The sequence below is a fragment of the Mixophyes fleayi genome, chromosome 4 (assembly GCF_038048845.1).
Source record: "Mixophyes fleayi isolate aMixFle1 chromosome 4, aMixFle1.hap1, whole genome shotgun sequence".
Lineage (NCBI taxonomy): Eukaryota > Metazoa > Chordata > Amphibia > Anura > Limnodynastidae > Mixophyes > Mixophyes fleayi.
The window spans coordinates 41997471-42017051 of NC_134405.1; the positions used below are offsets into that span (position 1 = coordinate 41997471).

The window sequence follows — 19581 nt, forward strand, 5'->3', positions numbered from 1 at the left end:
TTTGGAATGTCATATGACATATGTGCTCAACATGCCATAGCATTGGGGGGTAATAGCACCGTGGCTAAAACGCAATCTTCCTGAGCAAAAAGGAGCCACCAATGAGAGGTACAGAAACATTGTTTGTTCTGTCCGCAACATATGTACAAAACAACGAGCAGCTGCAGCGAAATCCTTTGACGCACAGCTGTGAAAATCTCCTTACTCACCTCGCTGCTGCTTCTGTCTCTGAAACTAATCCAGCCTCAGGGAGAAAGCGCTCATACGTACCATGTGTCGTGCTGCTAATGAATGCAAAGCACTCCGTGTTACCATGTTTAATTGCTCCGTAGCTTCACTTGATCTATTCTTACCGTCTATTTTTACCATAGTATAGAGTATTGTGTGAATCACAACTGCAAATGCATGCTTTGACAGGGATCAGTGTGGCTTGGCCCGTAGCTGTGGAGATGAACTCTATTGGGATAGGAACCTACTGGATTGTCAAATCAGAACGATAAAGCAGAAGCTGCAGGAGGGCATTTACCAACCAATAAATTAAAGTTGTTCAAACGTGGACATCAATTTAAATGGACCAACAAAGCTGTAGGCTTTGAGGAGCCTGGTCCTCTATTCTGCTGTGTCTCAGAGTTGTGTAATGAGCGTTGGGTTTTAGGAGGACAATCAGTGAGCGGTTCAGAGAGAAGTGTGTACCCTCTGCCCAGTACTATGACTAGGCTGGACAACGTGAAATGCAAGCAGTCAGTGATGGGCACACGCGTGTGCTGGATATGGGCACGGATGCCATGTATACCATGGTTGGGCAAACACCTTCAGACAATAAAGTTTTGCTCTGCGCCCCCACAAATTGTAAGCTCTGTGTGTATTTGTTACAGTGCTCATTATGCTTTGCTTACTCTGTACAGCTCTATGGGAGACATTGGCCCATTATAAATCTATCATAACAGCGGCAATTAAAAGGCATGAGATCCTGACGCTTTGTAGCTTTCTCCCACGTCTGACGGATGCTTTGTTGAAAAGTTTTTTTCCCTTGGTAAAGCTAAACAACTATTCCATTTTCTGTGGTTTATGTTTAATTTTACATCTGCTGAACAAGCAGCATGACCCTCCCACTCATGGAGTTAATAATGCCGATATATTGAGTTTTCTCTGTGGAATAAAATATTAACAGTTTAACAACAGTTTATGCAGCAATGTAAACTGAAGCCTGTTTGTAAATAAGGCATATCTGCCCTCATGTGAACGCTTATTATAGGCAAACTGTCATACTCTTAGTGGGAAAAATCGGAAACGCAGTGCAGAGGGATGGGATTTTGCACTGGTACGTCTGGATGGTCTCAATGGTACTGTCAGTGTCGGATCAAGGTGCCTGCCTGCTCCGTTCTTGGGAAATGACTCCGCAAACTTGATGTGCGCCTGAGTGCGCAGAGAGTTGGAAAAATATGATGATGTGCACTGTGCAAAAATATAAAAGTCACATTGAAGTCCAACATCCTACCAGATTAGTACCACCCGTTTTCATCATATTTGCTGACTTTTAAAAGATCAGGTGGCAAGTGCAGGAGCATGGTGACGTAATAGCAACTGAGCCATATTTGCCTAATGTTTGGGAGACTCACAAACTTCTAGAAAGTGAGTAGGGGGCGGGATGTCATGATTCATAGCAAATCACGTCAAAATGGGGCAGCACTGTGGCTTAGTGGTTAGCACTTCTGCCTTACAGCACTTGGGTCATGAGTTAAATTCCCAACCATGGCCTTATCTGTGTGGAGTTTGTATGTTCTCCCCGTGTTTGCGTGGGTTTCCTCCGGGTGCTCCGGTTTCCTCCCACACTCCAAAAACATACTAGTAGGTTAATTGGTTGCAAACAAATTGACCCTAGTCTGTGTGTGTGTGTGTTAGGGAATTTAGACTGTAAGCCCCAATGGGGCAGGGACTGATGTGAGTGAGTTCTCTGTAAGCGCTGCGGAATTAGTGGCGCTATATAAATAAATGATGATGATCTGGCCCAAGCCCCGCTGCGATTTGTGGCATTATACAGCAGTGGCCGGTGCTGCGATGACGCAATCCGTGTAGCCATGCCCCGCTCACTCCTGGAGGGGGGGATTCAAAATTCCGACAAGTATACTCTGATCTAGTGCAAAATTCCAAGTACTTTTATGAAGTTAAAAGGTCCGTGAGCCCCTCCAAACAGCAAAATATGTCCTATACTGTACTCCCCTTTATCTAATTTCAGTGAGCTCTCTGCAAAAGGAAAGCTTGTTTCTACTCTGCCCTGCAAACATAAGCCTACTTCGTGCTCCATGCTCACCCCAACTCCTTCCATCGATGGTGCAAATTCAGCACTGCATGACACACATTGTATAATATAAATTACCTCCTTAGGCAGCATAATGACCAGGCATACCCCATTTTTACCCTTCGCCTAGACAGACACAGAGAGTGAAAATGTCAGATAACGGTTCAGCTTCTTTCCATCAGTCGTTTATGTATCTTTTGTTTCTCTATTAGAATGACTTGCATCGAGCTATCCAGAGGACCCACTCTGCCATGTTCAATCAAGTTTTTATCCTCATTTGCACACTTGTTTGTCTCATGTTCACCTGGTAAGTTAGAGTCATGTGACTATAGCATGTCTGTGGCCAATCAGGACCTAAAAGAGATGACAGATGTTTGTGCACCTGCGAATGGGGCTATTTTTGTCTTCAGAGAGTTATTTGTCGGCCACCGTTTAAATATTTCTAAAACTATACAGCACCCTCTATAGGATAGAAATAGTACTGCACCATTTGTTTTAACCAGGAATCTTCCAATTTATGTATGTATGTATGTATATATGTATAAGTATATTTATATGGTGCACTAAATGTACTTAGCTGATGTATTTGGGAATACAAGCACTTTAAACATAATAAAACAATAGGAAAGTAGTTTACCATCTATGTCATAGATACAGTATTTAATGTTTCTCTTAAAGTAGAAGTACGCTATCTGCATCTCTCCAACTACTGGGGAAACACAACTTGAATTATTGCTTTTTGCGTGATAATTTGTCCACTAGGGGGCAGTGTTCTATTGTATTCTATGAATTTTTAATTTGGCTTTATCTGAAAAAGTGGCCTAGTCACTATATAAATAAATGTTAATAATAAAATAGCAGCTCCCTGTCTTGCTTTTAGATACATGTGTGCAGTGAGCTCTGTAGAGAAACACTTAGGCCCATTTGTTTTATGGAACATTTAAAGAAAAATAAAATTCTGAAATGATTTGATAATGAAACTAATAAAGGGAAGATGTCATACAACATGATATCATTATATAAGAGATCAGATGTATCATTGTTAATGTCAGTGCTCTACACTGGGGATATTTATTAATCGTGATAATTGAGCTGGAGGTGCCATTAGTCTCAGTTAACAAATGTTTGCAGGTTGTGGAGCACTGATGATATCATATGTACCCACTGGCTAGCGGTAATGTAACTGACAAAGCTTCGGCTAAAGTGATATATTGTTAATTAATGTTGTGAACTTTTTTACTGTCACAATTCTCCTCACTTTTTCTTATGTAATTCATTCTCTATATCTTTTTCTCACACTTCTTTTCTCACTCATTTCTTCTGCTGTCTCAATTTCTGTACTCTCACCCCCCCTGTTCTCTCATCCTCTCTACTCTAACCCCCCCGCCATGTTATCTCATCCTCTCTACTCTAACCCCCCCCGCCCTGTTCTCTCATCCTCTCTACTCTCATCCATCTCTTATGCTGTGTTATCCTCTGTACTCTCATCCATCACCTCTGTTCTCTCTTTCTCTCTACTGTCACCCATCTCCTCTTCTGTCTCATCCTCTCTACTCTCACCCATCACCTCTGCTGTCTCATCCTCTCTACTCTCACCCATCTCCTCTGTTGTCTCATCCTCTCTACTCTCACCCTCCCCACTGTTCTCTCATCCTCTCTACTCTCACCCCCCCCCTGTTCTCTCATCCTCTCTACTCTCACCCATCTCCTCTGCTGTCTCATCCTCTGTACTCTCACCCATCACATCTGTTCTCTCTTCCTCTCTACTCTCACCCATCACCTCTGTTCTCTCTTTCTCTCTACTGTCACCCATCTCCTCTTCTGTCTCATCCTCTCTATTCTCACCCATCACCTCTGCTGTCTCATCCTCTGTACTCTCACCCATCACCTCTGTTCTCTCTCCCTCTCTACCTCACCCATCTCTTATGCTGTGTTATCCTCTGTACTCTCACCCATCACCTCTGTTGTCTCATCCTCTCTACTCTCACCCCCCCCTGTTCTCTCATCCTCTCTACTCTCACCCATCTCCTCTGCTGTCTCATCCTCTCTACTCTCACCCATCACCTCTGTTCTCTCTTCCTCTCTACTCTCACCCATCTCCTCTGCTGTCTCATCCTCTGTACTCTCACCCATCACCTCTGTTCTCTCTTCCTCTGTACTCTCACCCATCTCCTCTGCTGTCTCATCCTCTCTACTCTCACCCATCTCCTCTGCTGTCTCATCCTCTCTACTCTCACCCATCACCTCTGTTCTCTCTTCCTCTCTACCTCACCCATCTCCTCTGCTGTCTCATCCTCTCTACTCTCACCCATCTCCTCTGCTGTCTCATCCTCTGTCCTCTCACCCATCTCCTCTGTTCTCTCTTCCTCTCTACTCTCACCCATCTCCTCTGCTGTCTCATCCTCTCTACCTCACCCATCACCTCTGTTCTCTCTTCCTCTCTACCTCAACCATCTCCTCTGCTGTCTCATCCTCTCTACTCTCACCCATCTCCTCTGCTGTCTCATCCTCTCTACTCTCACCCATCTTCCCTGCTGTCTCATCCTCTCTACTCTGACCCATCTCCTCTGTTCTCTCATCCTCTCTACTCTCACCCATCTCCTCTGCTGTCTCATCCTCTCTACCTCACCCATCACCTCTGTTCTCTCTTCCTCTCTACTCTCACCCATCTCCTCTGCTGTCTCATCCTCTCTACTCTCACCCATCACCTCTGTTCTCTCTTCCTCTCTACCTCACCCATCTCTTATGCTGTGTTATCCTCTGTACTCTCACCCATCTCCTCTGCTGTCTCATCCTCTCTACTCACACTCACCCCCATGATCTCTCATCCTCTGTACTCTCACCCATCACCTCTGTTCTCTCTTCCTCTCTACTGTCACCCATCTCCTCTGTTGTCTCATCCTCTCTACTCTCACCCTCCCCACTGTTCTCTCATCCTTTCTACTCTCACCCCCCCCCCCTGTTCTCTCATCCTCTCTACTCTCACCCATCTCCTCTGCTGTCTCATCCTCTCTACTCTCACCCATCACCTCTGTTCTCTCTTCCTCTCTACTCTCACCCATCTCCTCTGCTGTCTCATCCTCTCTACTCTCACCCATCACCTCTGTTCTCTCTTCCTCTCTACCTCACCCATCTCCTCTGCTGTCTCATCCTCTCTACTCTCACCCATCTCCTCTGCTGTCTCATCCTCTGTCCTCTCACCCATCTCCTCTGTTCTCTCTTCCTCTCTACTCTCACCCATCTCCTCTGCTATCTCATCCTCTCTACCTCACCCATCACCTCTGTTCTCTCTTCCTCTCTACCTCAACCATCTCCTCTGCTGTCTCATCCTCTCTACTCTCACCCATCTTCCCTGCTGTCTCATCCTCTCTACTCTGACCCATCTCCTCTGTTCTCTCATCCTCTCTACTCTGACCCATCTCCTCTGTTCTCTCATCCTCTCTACTCTCACCCATCTCCTCTGCTGTCTCATCCTCTCTACCTCACCCATCACCTCTGTTCTCTCTTCCTCTCTACTCTCGCCCATCTCCTCTGCTGTCTCATCCTCTCTACTCTCACCCATCTTCCCTGCTGTCTCATCCTCTGTACTCTCACCCATCACCTCTGTTCTCTCTTCCTCTCTACCTCACCCATCTCTTATGCTGTGTTATCCTCTGTACTCTCACCCATCTCCTCTGCTGTCTCATCCTCTCTACTCACATTCACCCCCATGATCTCTCATCCTCTGTACTCTCACCCATCTTCTATGCTGTGTTATCCTCTGTACTCTCACCCATCTCCTCTGTTCTCTCATCCTCTGTACTCTCACCCATCTCCTCTGCTGTCTCATCCTCTGTCCTCTCACCCATCTCCTCTGTTCTCTCTTCCTCTCTACTCTCACCCATCTCCTCTGCTGTCTCATCCTCTCTACCTCACCCATCACCTCTGTTCTCTCTTCCTCTCTACCTCAACCATCTCCTCTGCTGTCTCATCCTCTCTACTCTCACCCATCTCCTCTGCTGTCTCATCCTCTCTACTCTCACCCATCTTCCCTGCTGTCTCATCCTCTCTACTCTGACCCATCTCCTCTGTTCTCTCATCCTCTCTACTCTCACCCATCTCCTCTGCTGTCTCATCCTCTCTACCTCACCCATCACCTCTGTTCTCTCTTCCTCTCTACTCTCGCCCATCTCCTCTGCTGTCTCATCCTCTCTACTCTCACCCATCTTCCCTGCTGTCTCATCCTCTGTACTCTCACCCATCACCTCTGTTCTCTCTTCCTCTCTACCTCACCCATCTCTTATGCTGTGTTATCCTCTGTACTCTCACCCATCTCCTCTGCTGTCTCATCCTCTCTACTCTCACCCCCCCCCTGTTCTCTCATCCTCTCTACTCTCACCCATCTCCTCTGCTGTCTCATCCTCTCTACTCACACTCACCCCCATGATCTCTCATCCTCTGTACTCTCACCCATCTTCTATGCTGTGTTATCCTCTGTACTCTCACCCATCTCCTCTGTTCTCTCATCCTCTGTACTCTCACCCATCTCCTCTGCTGTCTCATCCTCTGTCCTCTCACCCATCTCCTCTGTTCTCTCTTCCTCTCTACTCTCACCCATCTCCTCTGCTGTCTCATCCTCTCTACCTCACCCATCACCTCTGTTCTCTCTTCCTCTCTACCTCAACCATCTCCTCTGCTGTCTCATCCTCTCTACTCTCACCCATCTCCTCTGCTGTCTCATCCTCTCTACTCTCACCCATCTTCCCTGCTGTCTCATCCTCTCTACTCTGACCCATCTCCTCTGTTCTCTCATCCTCTCTACTCTCACCCATCTCCTCTGCTGTCTCATCCTCTCTACCTCACCCATCACCTCTGTTCTCTCTTCCTCTCTACTCTCGCCCATCTCCTCTGCTGTCTCATCCTCTCTACTCTCACCCATCTTCCCTGCTGTCTCATCCTCTGTACTCTCACCCATCACCTCTGTTCTCTCTTCCTCTCTACCTCACCCATCTCTTATGCTGTGTTATCCTCTGTACTCTCACCCATCTCCTCTGCTGTCTCATCCTCTCTACTCTCACCCCCCCCCCCTGTTCTCTCATCCTCTCTACTCTCACCCATCTCCTCTGCTGTCTCATCCTCTCTACTCACACTCACCCCCATGATCTCTCATCCTCTGTACTCTCACCCATCTTCTATGCTGTGTTATCCTCTGTACTCTCACCCATCTCCTCTGTTCTCTCATCCTCTGTACTCTCACCCATCTCCTCTGCTGTCTCATCCTCTGTCCTCTCACCCATCTCCTCTGTTCTCTCTTCCTCTCTACTCTCACCCATCTCCTCTGCTGTCTCATCCTCTCTACCTCACCCATCACCTCTGTTCTCTCTTCCTCTCTACCTCAACCATCTCCTCTGCTGTCTCATCCTCTCTACTCTCACCCATCTCCTCTGCTGTCTCATCCTCTCTACTCTCACCCATCTTCCCTGCTGTCTCATCCTCTCTACTCTGACCTATCTCCTCTGTTCTCTCATCCTCTCTACTCTCACCCATCTCCTCTGCTGTCTCATCCTCTCTACCTCACCCATCACCTCTGTTCTCTCTTCCTCTCTACTCTCGCCCATCTCCTCTGCTGTCTCATCCTCTCTACTCTCACCCATCTTCCCTGCTGTCTCATCCTCTGTACTCTCACCCATCACCTCTGTTCTCTCTTCCTCTCTACCTCACCCATCTCTTATGCTGTGTTATCCTCTGTACTCTCACCCATCTCCTCTGCTGTCTCATCCTCTCTACTCACACTCACCCCCATGATCTCTCATCCTCTGTACTCTCACCCATCTTCTATGCTGTGTTATCCTCTGTCCTCTCACCCATCTCCTCTGCTGTTTCATCCTCTGTCCTCTCACCCATCTCCTCTGTTCTCTCATCCACTGTACTCTCACCCATCTCCTCTGTTCTCTCATCCTCTGTACTCTCACCCATCTCCTCTGTTGTCTCATCCTCTCTACTCTCACCCTCCCCACTGTTCTCTCATCCTCTCTACTCTCACCCCCCCCTGTTCTCTCATCCTCTCTACTCTCACCCATCTCCTCTGCTGTCTCATCCTCTGTACTCTCACCCATCACATCTGTTCTCTCTTCCTCTCTACTCTCACCCATCACCTCTGTTCTCTCTTTCTCTCTACTGTCACCCATCTCCTCTTCTGTCTCATCCTCTCTATTCTCACCCATCACCTCTGCTGTCTCATCCTCTGTACTCTCACCCATCACCTCTGTTCTCTCTCCCTCTCTACCTCACCCATCTCTTATGCTGTGTTATCCTCTGTACTCTCACCCATCACCTCTGTTGTCTCATCCTCTCTACTCTCACCCCCCCCTGTTCTCTCATCCTCTCTACTCTCACCCATCTCCTCTGCTGTCTCATCCTCTCTACTCTCACCCATCACCTCTGTTCTCTCTTCCTCTCTACTCTCACCCATCTCCTCTGCTGTCTCATCCTCTGTACTCTCACCCATCACCTCTGTTCTCTCTTCCTCTGTACTCTCACCCATCTCCTCTGCTGTCTCATCCTCTCTACTCTCACCCATCTCCTCTGCTGTCTCATCCTCTCTACTCTCACCCATCACCTCTGTTCTCTCTTCCTCTCTACCTCACCCATCTCCTCTGCTGTCTCATCCTCTCTACTCTCACCCATCTCCTCTGCTGTCTCATCCTCTGTCCTCTCACCCATCTCCTCTGTTCTCTCTTCCTCTCTACTCTCACCCATCTCCTCTGCTGTCTCATCCTCTCTACCTCACCCATCACCTCTGTTCTCTCTTCCTCTCTACCTCAACCATCTCCTCTGCTGTCTCATCCTCTCTACTCTCACCCATCTCCTCTGCTGTCTCATCCTCTCTACTCTCACCCATCTTCCCTGCTGTCTCATCCTCTCTACTCTGACCCATCTCCTCTGTTCTCTCATCCTCTCTACTCTCACCCATCTCCTCTGCTGTCTCATCCTCTCTACCTCACCCATCACCTCTGTTCTCTCTTCCTCTCTACTCTCACCCATCTCCTCTGCTGTCTCATCCTCTCTACTCTCACCCATCACCTCTGTTCTCTCTTCCTCTCTACCTCACCCATCTCTTATGCTGTGTTATCCTCTGTACTCTCACCCATCTCCTCTGCTGTCTCATCCTCTCTACTCACACTCACCCCCATGATCTCTCATCCTCTGTACTCTCACCCATCACCTCTGTTCTCTCTTCCTCTCTACTGTCACCCATCTCCTCTGTTGTCTCATCCTCTCTACTCTCACCCTCCCCACTGTTCTCTCATCCTTTCTACTCTCACCCCCCCCCCCCTGTTCTCTCATCCTCTCTACTCTCACCCATCTCCTCTGCTGTCTCATCCTCTCTACTCTCACCCATCACCTCTGTTCTCTCTTCCTCTCTACTCTCACCCATCTCCTCTGCTGTCTCATCCTCTCTACTCTCACCCATCACCTCTGTTCTCTCTTCCTCTCTACCTCACCCATCTCCTCTGCTGTCTCATCCTCTCTACTCTCACCCATCTCCTCTGCTGTCTCATCCTCTGTCCTCTCACCCATCTCCTCTGTTCTCTCTTCCTCTCTACTCTCACCCATCTCCTCTGCTGTCTCATCCTCTCTACCTCACCCATCACCTCTGTTCTCTCTTCCTCTCTACCTCAACCATCTCCTCTGCTGTCTCATCCTCTCTACTCTCACCCATCTCCTCTGCTGTCTCATCCTCTCTACTCTCACCCATCTTCCCTGCTGTCTCATCCTCTCTACTCTGACCCATCTCCTCTGTTCTCTCATCCTCTCTACTCTCACCCATCTCCTCTGCTGTCTCATCCTCTCTACCTCACCCATCACCTCTGTTCTCTCTTCCTCTCTACTCTCGCCCATCTCCTCTGCTGTCTCATCCTCTCTACTCTCACCCATCTTCCCTGCTGTCTCATCCTCTGTACTCTCACCCATCACCTCTGTTCTCTCTTCCTCTCTACCTCACCCATCTCTTATGCTGTGTTATCCTCTGTACTCTCACCCATCTCCTCTGCTGTCTCATCCTCTCTACTCACACTCACCCCCATGATCTCTCATCCTCTGTACTCTCACCCATCTTCTATGCTGTGTTATCCTCTGTACTCTCACCCATCTCCTCTGTTCTCTCATCCTCTGTACTCTCACCCATCTCCTCTGCTGTCTCATCCTCTGTCCTCTCACCCATCTCCTCTGTTCTCTCTTCCTCTCTACTCTCACCCATCTCCTCTGCTGTCTCATCCTCTCTACCTCACCCATCACCTCTGTTCTCTCTTCCTCTCTACCTCAACCATCTCCTCTGCTGTCTCATCCTCTCTACTCTCACCCATCTCCTCTGCTGTCTCATCCTCTCTACTCTCACCCATCTTCCCTGCTGTCTCATCCTCTCTACTCTGACCCATCTCCTCTGTTCTCTCATCCTCTCTACTCTCACCCATCTCCTCTGCTGTCTCATCCTCTCTACCTCACCCATCACCTCTGTTCTCTCTTCCTCTCTACTCTCGCCCATCTCCTCTGCTGTCTCATCCTCTCTACTCTCACCCATCTTCCCTGCTGTCTCATCCTCTGTACTCTCACCCATCACCTCTGTTCTCTCTTCCTCTCTACCTCACCCATCTCTTATGCTGTGTTATCCTCTGTACTCTCACCCATCTCCTCTGCTGTCTCATCCTCTCTACTCTCACCCCCCCCCTGTTCTCTCATCCTCTCTACTCTCACCCATCTCCTCTGCTGTCTCATCCTCTCTACTCACACTCACCCCCATGATCTCTCATCCTCTGTACTCTCACCCATCTTCTATGCTGTGTTATCCTCTGTACTCTCACCCATCTCCTCTGTTCTCTCATCCTCTGTACTCTCACCCATCTCCTCTGCTGTCTCATCCTCTGTCCTCTCACCCATCTCCTCTGTTCTCTCTTCCTCTCTACTCTCACCCATCTCCTCTGCTGTCTCATCCTCTCTACCTCACCCATCACCTCTGTTCTCTCTTCCTCTCTACCTCAACCATCTCCTCTGCTGTCTCATCCTCTCTACTCTCACCCATCTCCTCTGCTGTCTCATCCTCTCTACTCTCACCCACCTTCCCTGCTGTCTCATCCTCTCTACTCTGACCTATCTCCTCTGTTCTCTCATCCTCTCTACTCTCACCCATCTCCTCTGCTGTCTCATCCTCTCTACCTCACCCATCACCTCTGTTCTCTCTTCCTCTCTACTCTCACCCATCTCCTCTGCTGTCTCATCCTCTCTACTCTCACCCATCTCCTCTGCTGTCTCATCCTCTCTACTCACACTCACCCCCATGATCTCTCATCCTCTGTACTCTCACCCATCTTCTATGCTGTGTTATCCTCTGTACTCTCACCCATCACCTCTGTTCTCTCTTCCTCTCTACTCTCACCCATCTCTTATGCTGTGTTATCCTCTGTCCTCTCACCCATCTCCTCTGCTGTTTCATCCTCTGTCCTCTCACCCATCTCCTCTGTTCTCTCATCCACTGTACTCTCACCCATCTCCTCTGTTCTCTCATCCACTGTACTCTCACCCATCTCCTCTGTTCTCTCATCCTCTATACTCTCACCCATCTCTTCTGTTCTCTCATCCTCTGTCCTCTCACCCATCTCCTCTGTTCTCTCATCCACTGTACTCTCACCCATCTATTCTGTTCTCTCATCCTCTGTCCTCTCACCCATCTCCTCTGTTCTCTCATCCTCTGTCCTCTCACCCATCTCCTCCGTTGTCTCATCCTCTGTCCTCTCACCCATCTCCTCTGCTGTCTCATCCTCTATACTCTCACCCATCTCCTCTGTTCTCTCATCCTCTGTCCTCTCACCCATCTCCTCTGTTCTCTCATCCTCTGTACTCTCACCCATCTCCTCTGTTCTCTCATCCACTGTACTCTCACCCATCTCCTCTGTTCTCTCATCCTCTGTCCTCTCACCCATCTCCTCTGTTCTCTCATCCACTGTACTCTCACCCATCTCCTCTGTTCTCTCATCCTCTGTCCTCTCACCCATCTCCTCTGTTCTCTCATCCTCTGTCCTCTCACCCATCTCCTCTGTTCTCTCATCCTCTGTACTCTCACCCATCTCCTCTGTTCTCTCATCCACTGTACTCTCACCCATCTCCTCCGTTGTCTCATCCTCTGTCCTCTCACCCATCTCCTCTGTTCTCTCATCCTCTGTACTCTCACCCATCTCCTCTGTTCTCTCATCCACTGTACTCTCACCCATCTCCTCTGTTCTCTCATCCTCTGTCCTCTCACCCATCTCCTCTGTTCTCTCATCCACTGTACTCTCACCCATCTCCTCTGTTCTCTCATCCTCTGTCCTCTCACCCATCTCCTCTGTTCTCTCATCCTCTGTACTCTCACCCATCTCCTCTGTTCTCTCATCCTCTATACTCTCACCCATCTCCTCTGTTCTCTCATCCACTGTACTCTCACCCATCTCCTCTGTTCTCTCATCCTCTGTCCTCTCACCCATCTCCTCTGTTCTCTCATCCTCTGTACTCTCACCCATCTCCTCTGTTCTCTCATCCTCTGTCCTCTCACCCATCTCCTCTGTTCTCTCATCCACTGTACTCTCACCCATCTCCTCTGTTCTCTCATCCTCTGTACTCTCACCCATCTCCTCTGTTCTCTCATCCTCTGTCCTCTCACCCATCTCCTCTGTTCTCTCATCCACTGTACTCTCACCCATCTATTCTGTTCTCTCATCCTCTATACTCTCACCCATCTCCTCTGTTCTCTCATCCACTGTACTCTCACCCATCTCCTCCGTTGTCTCATCCTCTGTCCTCTCACCCATCTCCTCTGTTCTCTCATCCTCTGTACTCTCACCCATCTCCTCTGTTCTCTCATCCACTGTACTCTCACCCATCTCCTCTGTTCTCTCATCCTCTGTCCTCTCACCCATCTCCTCTGTTCTCTCATCCACTGTACTCTCACCCATCTCCTCTGTTCTCTCATCCTCTGTCCTCTCACCCATCTCCTCTGTTCTCTCATCCTCTGTACTCTCACCCATCTCCTCTGTTCTCTCATCCTCTATACTCTCACCCATCTCCTCTGTTCTCTCATCCACTGTACTCTCACCCATCTCCTCTGTTCTCTCATCCTCTGTCCTCTCACCCATCTCCTCTGTTCTCTCATCCTCTGTACTCTCACCCATCTCCTCTGTTCTCTCATCCTCTGTCCTCTCACCCATCTCCTCTGTTCTCTCATCCACTGTACTCTCACCCATCTCCTCTGTTCTCTCATCCTCTGTACTCTCACCCATCTCCTCTGTTCTCTCATCCTCTGTCCTCTCACCCATCTCCTCTGTTCTCTCATCCACTGTACTCTCACCCATCTCTTCTGCTGCCTCTTTTTATCTGTCACCATGGCTCTAAGCACTTCTGTTATTTTCTCCATAGTATCTGTGGTATTCAGCATCTGGAGAGAGCTGGCAATAATCTCACTCTCTTTGACTCGTTATATTTCTGCATTGTCACATTCTCCACGGTGGGGTTTGGGGACGTGACGCCCAAGATTTGGCCGTCACAGCTTCTGGTGGTCATCATGATCTGCGTTGCTCTCATAGTGCTGCCTATACAGGTGACAGAGCGTTCTGAATTATCTATACTGTACTCTTAGTGTCTGTCTGAAGCGTTCCCTCTCCCCCATACTCCTCTTGTCTTTATCTCTCCCTCCTACCGCCTCTGTCTTCTGCAGCTCTCTGTGGAAAACAAACCAAGCTTCAGAGAGATGGGTTGATTAGCCAATGATGACAGTTGTCATGAGATGACAGATGTGGGTGCCTTGGAAGAGTGACAGGGAGCAGGATCAGCACTTTCAGACAGTTAACCCCATCACTGTTACAAAAAGCCTGTAATTACTGTCATGAGCTCTGCACGGATAAATCAGACTACTTAACTATGTCACTGCCACTAGGTCACTTTGCACCACCGATTCTTTAAATAATAGAATATATGCATTTTTAAAGTCATTTAGTTTGTCATCTTAAGGCGAGTGCTGATACAAATATTAGGACAGGCTTGCAGAAAAATTAAATTATAAGATTCATCCCATTTACACTGGAAGTCTATGGGATTATAATGCAGAGAGGAAAGACATTACAGGTAATTCCATAATCCATTTTCACAGCTGATGCCCTAATGTCTTGGTTTTTTTAAAAAAAATCTGTGTCCAATTTTAAAGTCTTCTGGTCACCTAAACACAGTGGAGATAATTTATTAAGTGCACTCAAAGTGCAACACATTTTGTACTGGCGCATCTTGAGCTCATCACACTTACCCTCTGCTCGCAGTAGATGTCTTTGCGTACTTAGGGGCACATTTATCAATATTCATATAAAGTGAAAAGTAGTTTTCAATCCTTATGGCAATGATAAGGATTGAACTACTTCTCACATTTATGTACAGCCCTGCACAGAAACAGCAGTTCCGAAAAACTGCTGTTTCAGTGATAAAAAAAATCATACTTACCCCCCTCTTCGGAAGTGCTGTCTTCGGGTCTTCTCTTCTCTTCATTCTTCAATTGCGCATGTCCAGTTCCAAGAACTGGACATGCGCACACAGATCCCCTCTCTGTCTCTGCAACGATAGTTGCAGAGAGAGAGCGTTGAGTGACAGGGAGGGATCATGTGATCCCTCCACACATGCGCTGTCCAGCTCTGCTCTCCAAAGCAGAGCTGACAGCATTAGATTTCCTCAATTCGGATGATGCTGGCTCACATTAACATGACAAGTTCCCGAAAAAACATTTTTTTCGGGACTTGTTAGATTGCGGCCAGGAGCAGTCACCATTCTGTTGAATGGTGACTGCTCCCAAAAACGAAGAGGAATGCAAAGCAGCAGATATCCATGATATCTGCTGCGATGCCCCCTTAATAAATTTGCGGAGGGCACTGTGGGACCTTAATGACCCGTTAAAAGCACTATCGTACTTTATTAAATATGCCCCTTAGAGTGTGTCTAGGTATACGGAGAGGTGGACAGATATGATTAGCGAAAAATTCAATCATTTCTCTCTGCAAAATCTCCAAATGATTTCTCTCTCTTTTATTTGCCCTGCTCTGCCAAGCTAGACACACTGGTGCGACTAGTTGGTTATTCCCCTTCGGCTGGTGCAAATATCTGCTCCTCCGCTAAATGCCGCCATGTTGTTCGCAAACCTATGTGCTTGGACTGAAATCTAGGCAGCACACTTGTGCACATTGAGGCACACAATACTACCAAAGAGAAGTTTGCTTTATGCTTCGCTCGTTTTGCACAATGTAAATTAACTCCAGAACAGGATTCCATTTTGAAAACTGAACCAATGCACCTGAGAAAGCGGTTTATCACGTTATTGGCAATCAATGATATTATTTAGGCTTTCAGTATCTCTGGAATGTCACTAGCCCCTGGTAAAGAGATAAGCTGCATTCTCATCGATGTTTGCATAGCATACACAATGGCTGTGTGCACTTTAATTTTGATAATTTGCACCATTTCGCTTCTTTATACCAGATGCAGTTGTCAGTTTCTAATACTGTATGCTTGGCCAACAGTACAGTACCACTCCTCTTGTTCCCAATGGTGTATAACAATCTGTATGTTCTTATTATCTATTTATGACAAACCACCTAGTCCCTAGAGCCTAGTATGTTTATAGCAGTTTACACATTTCTTAATACCTATGCTTCATGTAATGCATCATGTTTGCTTGCTGTCGTTTGGTTATGATGAGGAGGGTAGTGTCCTATGTCTGCATGGGGCGGACTGTTGATGCCTTCAATCAATCCACCTCCCCAACAGCAAAGTCAACGGTTTAACATTTCTGCAATGCGTTCCATGTCTGCTTTTCAAGTGGTTTATGATCAGAAACTCTTGCGGCCGCCTAAAGCGGTTAAATGTTGTTAGAGTATAGGGACCGATGTCCTAAACATGGCCTGTGGATATTTTTTAAGTGTGAGCAGCTGGTGTTCCTCTGGATGGAGAGGCAGAAGTCCGGTGGGAATTACAGCCGCTACCGTGCGCAGACAGAGAGACACGTGGTCCTGTGTGTCAGTTTCCTGAAAATAGATCTTCTCATGGATTTCCTAAACGAATTCTACGCACATCCTCGGCTCCAGGTGAGAAACCTGCTCTTATGTTACTGGACACTGCTGTAAAGCCGAGGACAGTTTTCCTGCTGTCCGAGAAGTGGCACCATCCTCATCCCCTACTCAAACTACCATCATCATTTGATTAAGAGTTTTCTATGCTTTAAAAGACACATATTGTCATTTATAAGCGTTATTAGATCTGCAAAAACGATAAGTTTACAAAAAAGGTAGTTTAGGCTTTTGCATGAAGAAAATTGATAGTTATTTTCAAAATATTCTGCCTGCCCAGGTTGCCTCATTATAGTCACAGCCCTGGGAGTAAAGCCCTGGGTCTTGTTGAGTGGGAGAAAGAGCAATGGAGGAGTTTAACACCAGTAAATTGATTATTCAACTACAAATAGTCACTGACGTTGTGCCACTGCTCCAAACAGCAGGCACAAAGGGAAGTTGTTATGGAAATCATTGGAATTAATAGGTTCCTCCCCATATCTGTATGTGGGCACTGAAAAATGCTATAAAAAGCATGTATTATAATGCCAGTTGGTAACCGGCCTAATATTCAGAGCTTTAGATTTCATGGTAAATTACTCAAATCAGATCCCCCTTTTTCTATGTTTTCACCAATTTTTTACAGTCAGCATAATCCCTGGTTCATGACAACCCTGTTCCATGTTTGGGTCCATAGATTGGAAGATACATTAAGTGAGTTAGGGACTTAGGGCCTCATTCATTAAGGATCTTAACTTAAGAAACGTCTCATTTCAGTCTCCTGGACAAAACCATGTTACAATGCATGGGGTGCAAATTAGTATTCTGTTTTGCACATAAGTTAAATACTGACTGTTTTTTTGTGTAGCACACAAATATCAACTTTATATTTCAGTGTACAAATAAGCTATCAAGTATTTGTGTGCTACATGAAAAAACAGTCAGTATTTAACTTATGTGCAAAACAGAATACTAATTTGCACCCCTTGCATTGTAACATGGTTTTGTCCAGGAGACTGAAATAAGAAGTTTCTTATGTTAAGATCCTTAATGAATCAGGCCCAAGGTCCTTAATGAATCAGGCCCTTAATTACTAACAAAGTGCAGTATGCAGTATCCTAAAGACACCAGTCAGGTTTAGTCTATTGTTTTCCTTGGAAAACTTTACCTTTACATTTTTAAATAAATAACCTCTTAGTTTTCTGTTTGCTGTGGTTCATTTCCAAAATTTTAATAGGATCAGTCTTCATCTCCTGCTTGTCCCTGTGTCCCATGTTGTCACAAAAAAGGACTCACCAGATCCTAGATGACATGTGTATAACAAGGGGTTCATCACTACACTAAAGACCACTTGGTCTATCTAATAATAATTATATCCCTTCTTATAAGGCACGTTTACTGAAACAGCCACCACCAGGATTTGGTTTCGCTCTTAGCTTACTCTCCTCATTTAGAATACTATTAGAATACTATCACAATATAATCAAACTTTAAATCTCTCAGAGTTATCATTAATTTAAAAACTACCCTGTATTAAAGTCATGTAGTGATTGCGATAGCCAAGCTGTCTCACTGTGAGTCTGTTAAGAACACAAAGACAGAGACTTATTAAATTCGGTTTAATACGAGAAAATGCTCACAATGCTTAATGTACAAATTTAACACGATAGCATATAGTAAACTTACAATGTCTTCTTTGCGTTGGATGCGGATGTATGGATCATAACCCCAATTAGATTGGTCTCCAGGGAATGAACAATATTTGATAATATACAGTGACCTTATAAATCTGATCCTTCAGCTCAGTCCTCCTCCCTATGAAGTAACTAGGATAGCGCTGTGTGTATGCTAATATGGGGAGGAAATTCACATTTGGTTGTGCTCACAGTCTATTTAGAAATAACCAGAGCTTCTTATAACTTCTGTGTATTTTCTCTGACACATCACAAAGACACAACTTCCCATTCAATAAACAGCTCATAACTTCCCACACAATTGTATATGAAATATGACATTATTAGGTCCAACATTCAGGAAGATATATGATTATTAGAGTTTCCTTATGAGCGTAGCATTTAATTTTGACATATGCCTTAGGCGTAATCCCATTGATTATACACACATGCAGACATTGATGCCAGTATGAGTTATGAACATATTTTCTTTGATATGTTTCCCTTTCTTATATAAAAGTCTTCAGTGTTCACACTATGAATTTGTTTTTACAACATTCGTGGTGCCATATGTTATCTCCCAGGCTGATTTAATCTTGTACCAGAGACATCCAGTCTGGCTCATTATACACACAGCCTGTTGACACTTCCTTGCTAAGTGACAGGACCAACACCTTTAAATATAACATTCAGCCTAGATGAAGCAGGGCAAATGAGGGTGATTAGCATTAAATTAACCCCTTCTGTACTTGCCCACGGTGAGGTACAGCAATCCATCTTTTATAAATTAATCCCTGTTTATGTTATAAATATAACACCTGTTTTGAAGTGGGCTGGGATTGCCTTTCGACAATCAGATCATTTTAATGCTTACAGTGGCACATAGCCTTTTAGAAGATGAGTAAGAATATCTTGTGAGAGGCAATGAGCTGTCCGTGTATATGATTATGTTATTGAGAAGAGGGCTGCATGTGATAGCTGCAGTTATATAGTGGATGGAACAGGGTCCCCCAATAGCACATTGTAGTGATGTGAGTCTCTAATAAAACTGACATGGAATATTAGGTTGTCCAATGCACCTCTGAGACAATATTCATACTTACCAAAACCAATACCATATCAATTTATTCCATACTGTATGGTCAGACGCTTTCTCTTTGCAGGATCACTATGTTGTCCTACTGTGTCCTACTGAAATGGATCTGCCAGTGCGGAGGGTCTTACAAATTCCTCTGTGGTCCCAGCGTGTCATCTACCTGCAAGGCTCAGCCTTGAAAGATCAGGATCTCATGAGGGCCAAGTAAGTCATTTGAGTAAATGTCAGCAAGATACATTCAGTGGTCCAGAAATAACATTTAGGGCTAGATTTACTAAGCTGCGGGTTTGAAAAAGTGGGGATGTTGCCTATAGCAACCAATCAGATTCTAGCTGTCATTTTGTAGAAGGTACTAAATAAATGAAAGCTAAAATCTGATTGGTTGCTATAGGCAACATCCCCACTTTTTCAAACCCGCAGCTTAGT

At 46.1% G+C, this 19581-nt stretch overlaps 1 protein-coding gene across 4 annotated transcripts in view; it reads left to right on the plus strand.

The window, feature by feature from the left end:
* The window catches only part of LOC142151294 (potassium channel subfamily T member 2-like), a 111942-nt gene that overhangs the window by 61940 nt on the left and 30421 nt on the right, over positions 1-19581 (plus strand). For all 4 annotated transcript variants that reach the window (XM_075206793.1, XM_075206796.1, XM_075206797.1 and 1 more), the window contains exons 9-12: positions 2512-2606; positions 13724-13904; positions 16261-16425; positions 19223-19359. In XM_075206793.1, coding sequence (XP_075062894.1) covers positions 2512-2606; positions 13724-13904; positions 16261-16425; positions 19223-19359 — 578 coding nt within the window. The remainder of the gene's footprint in view (positions 1-2511; positions 2607-13723; positions 13905-16260; positions 16426-19222; positions 19360-19581) is intronic.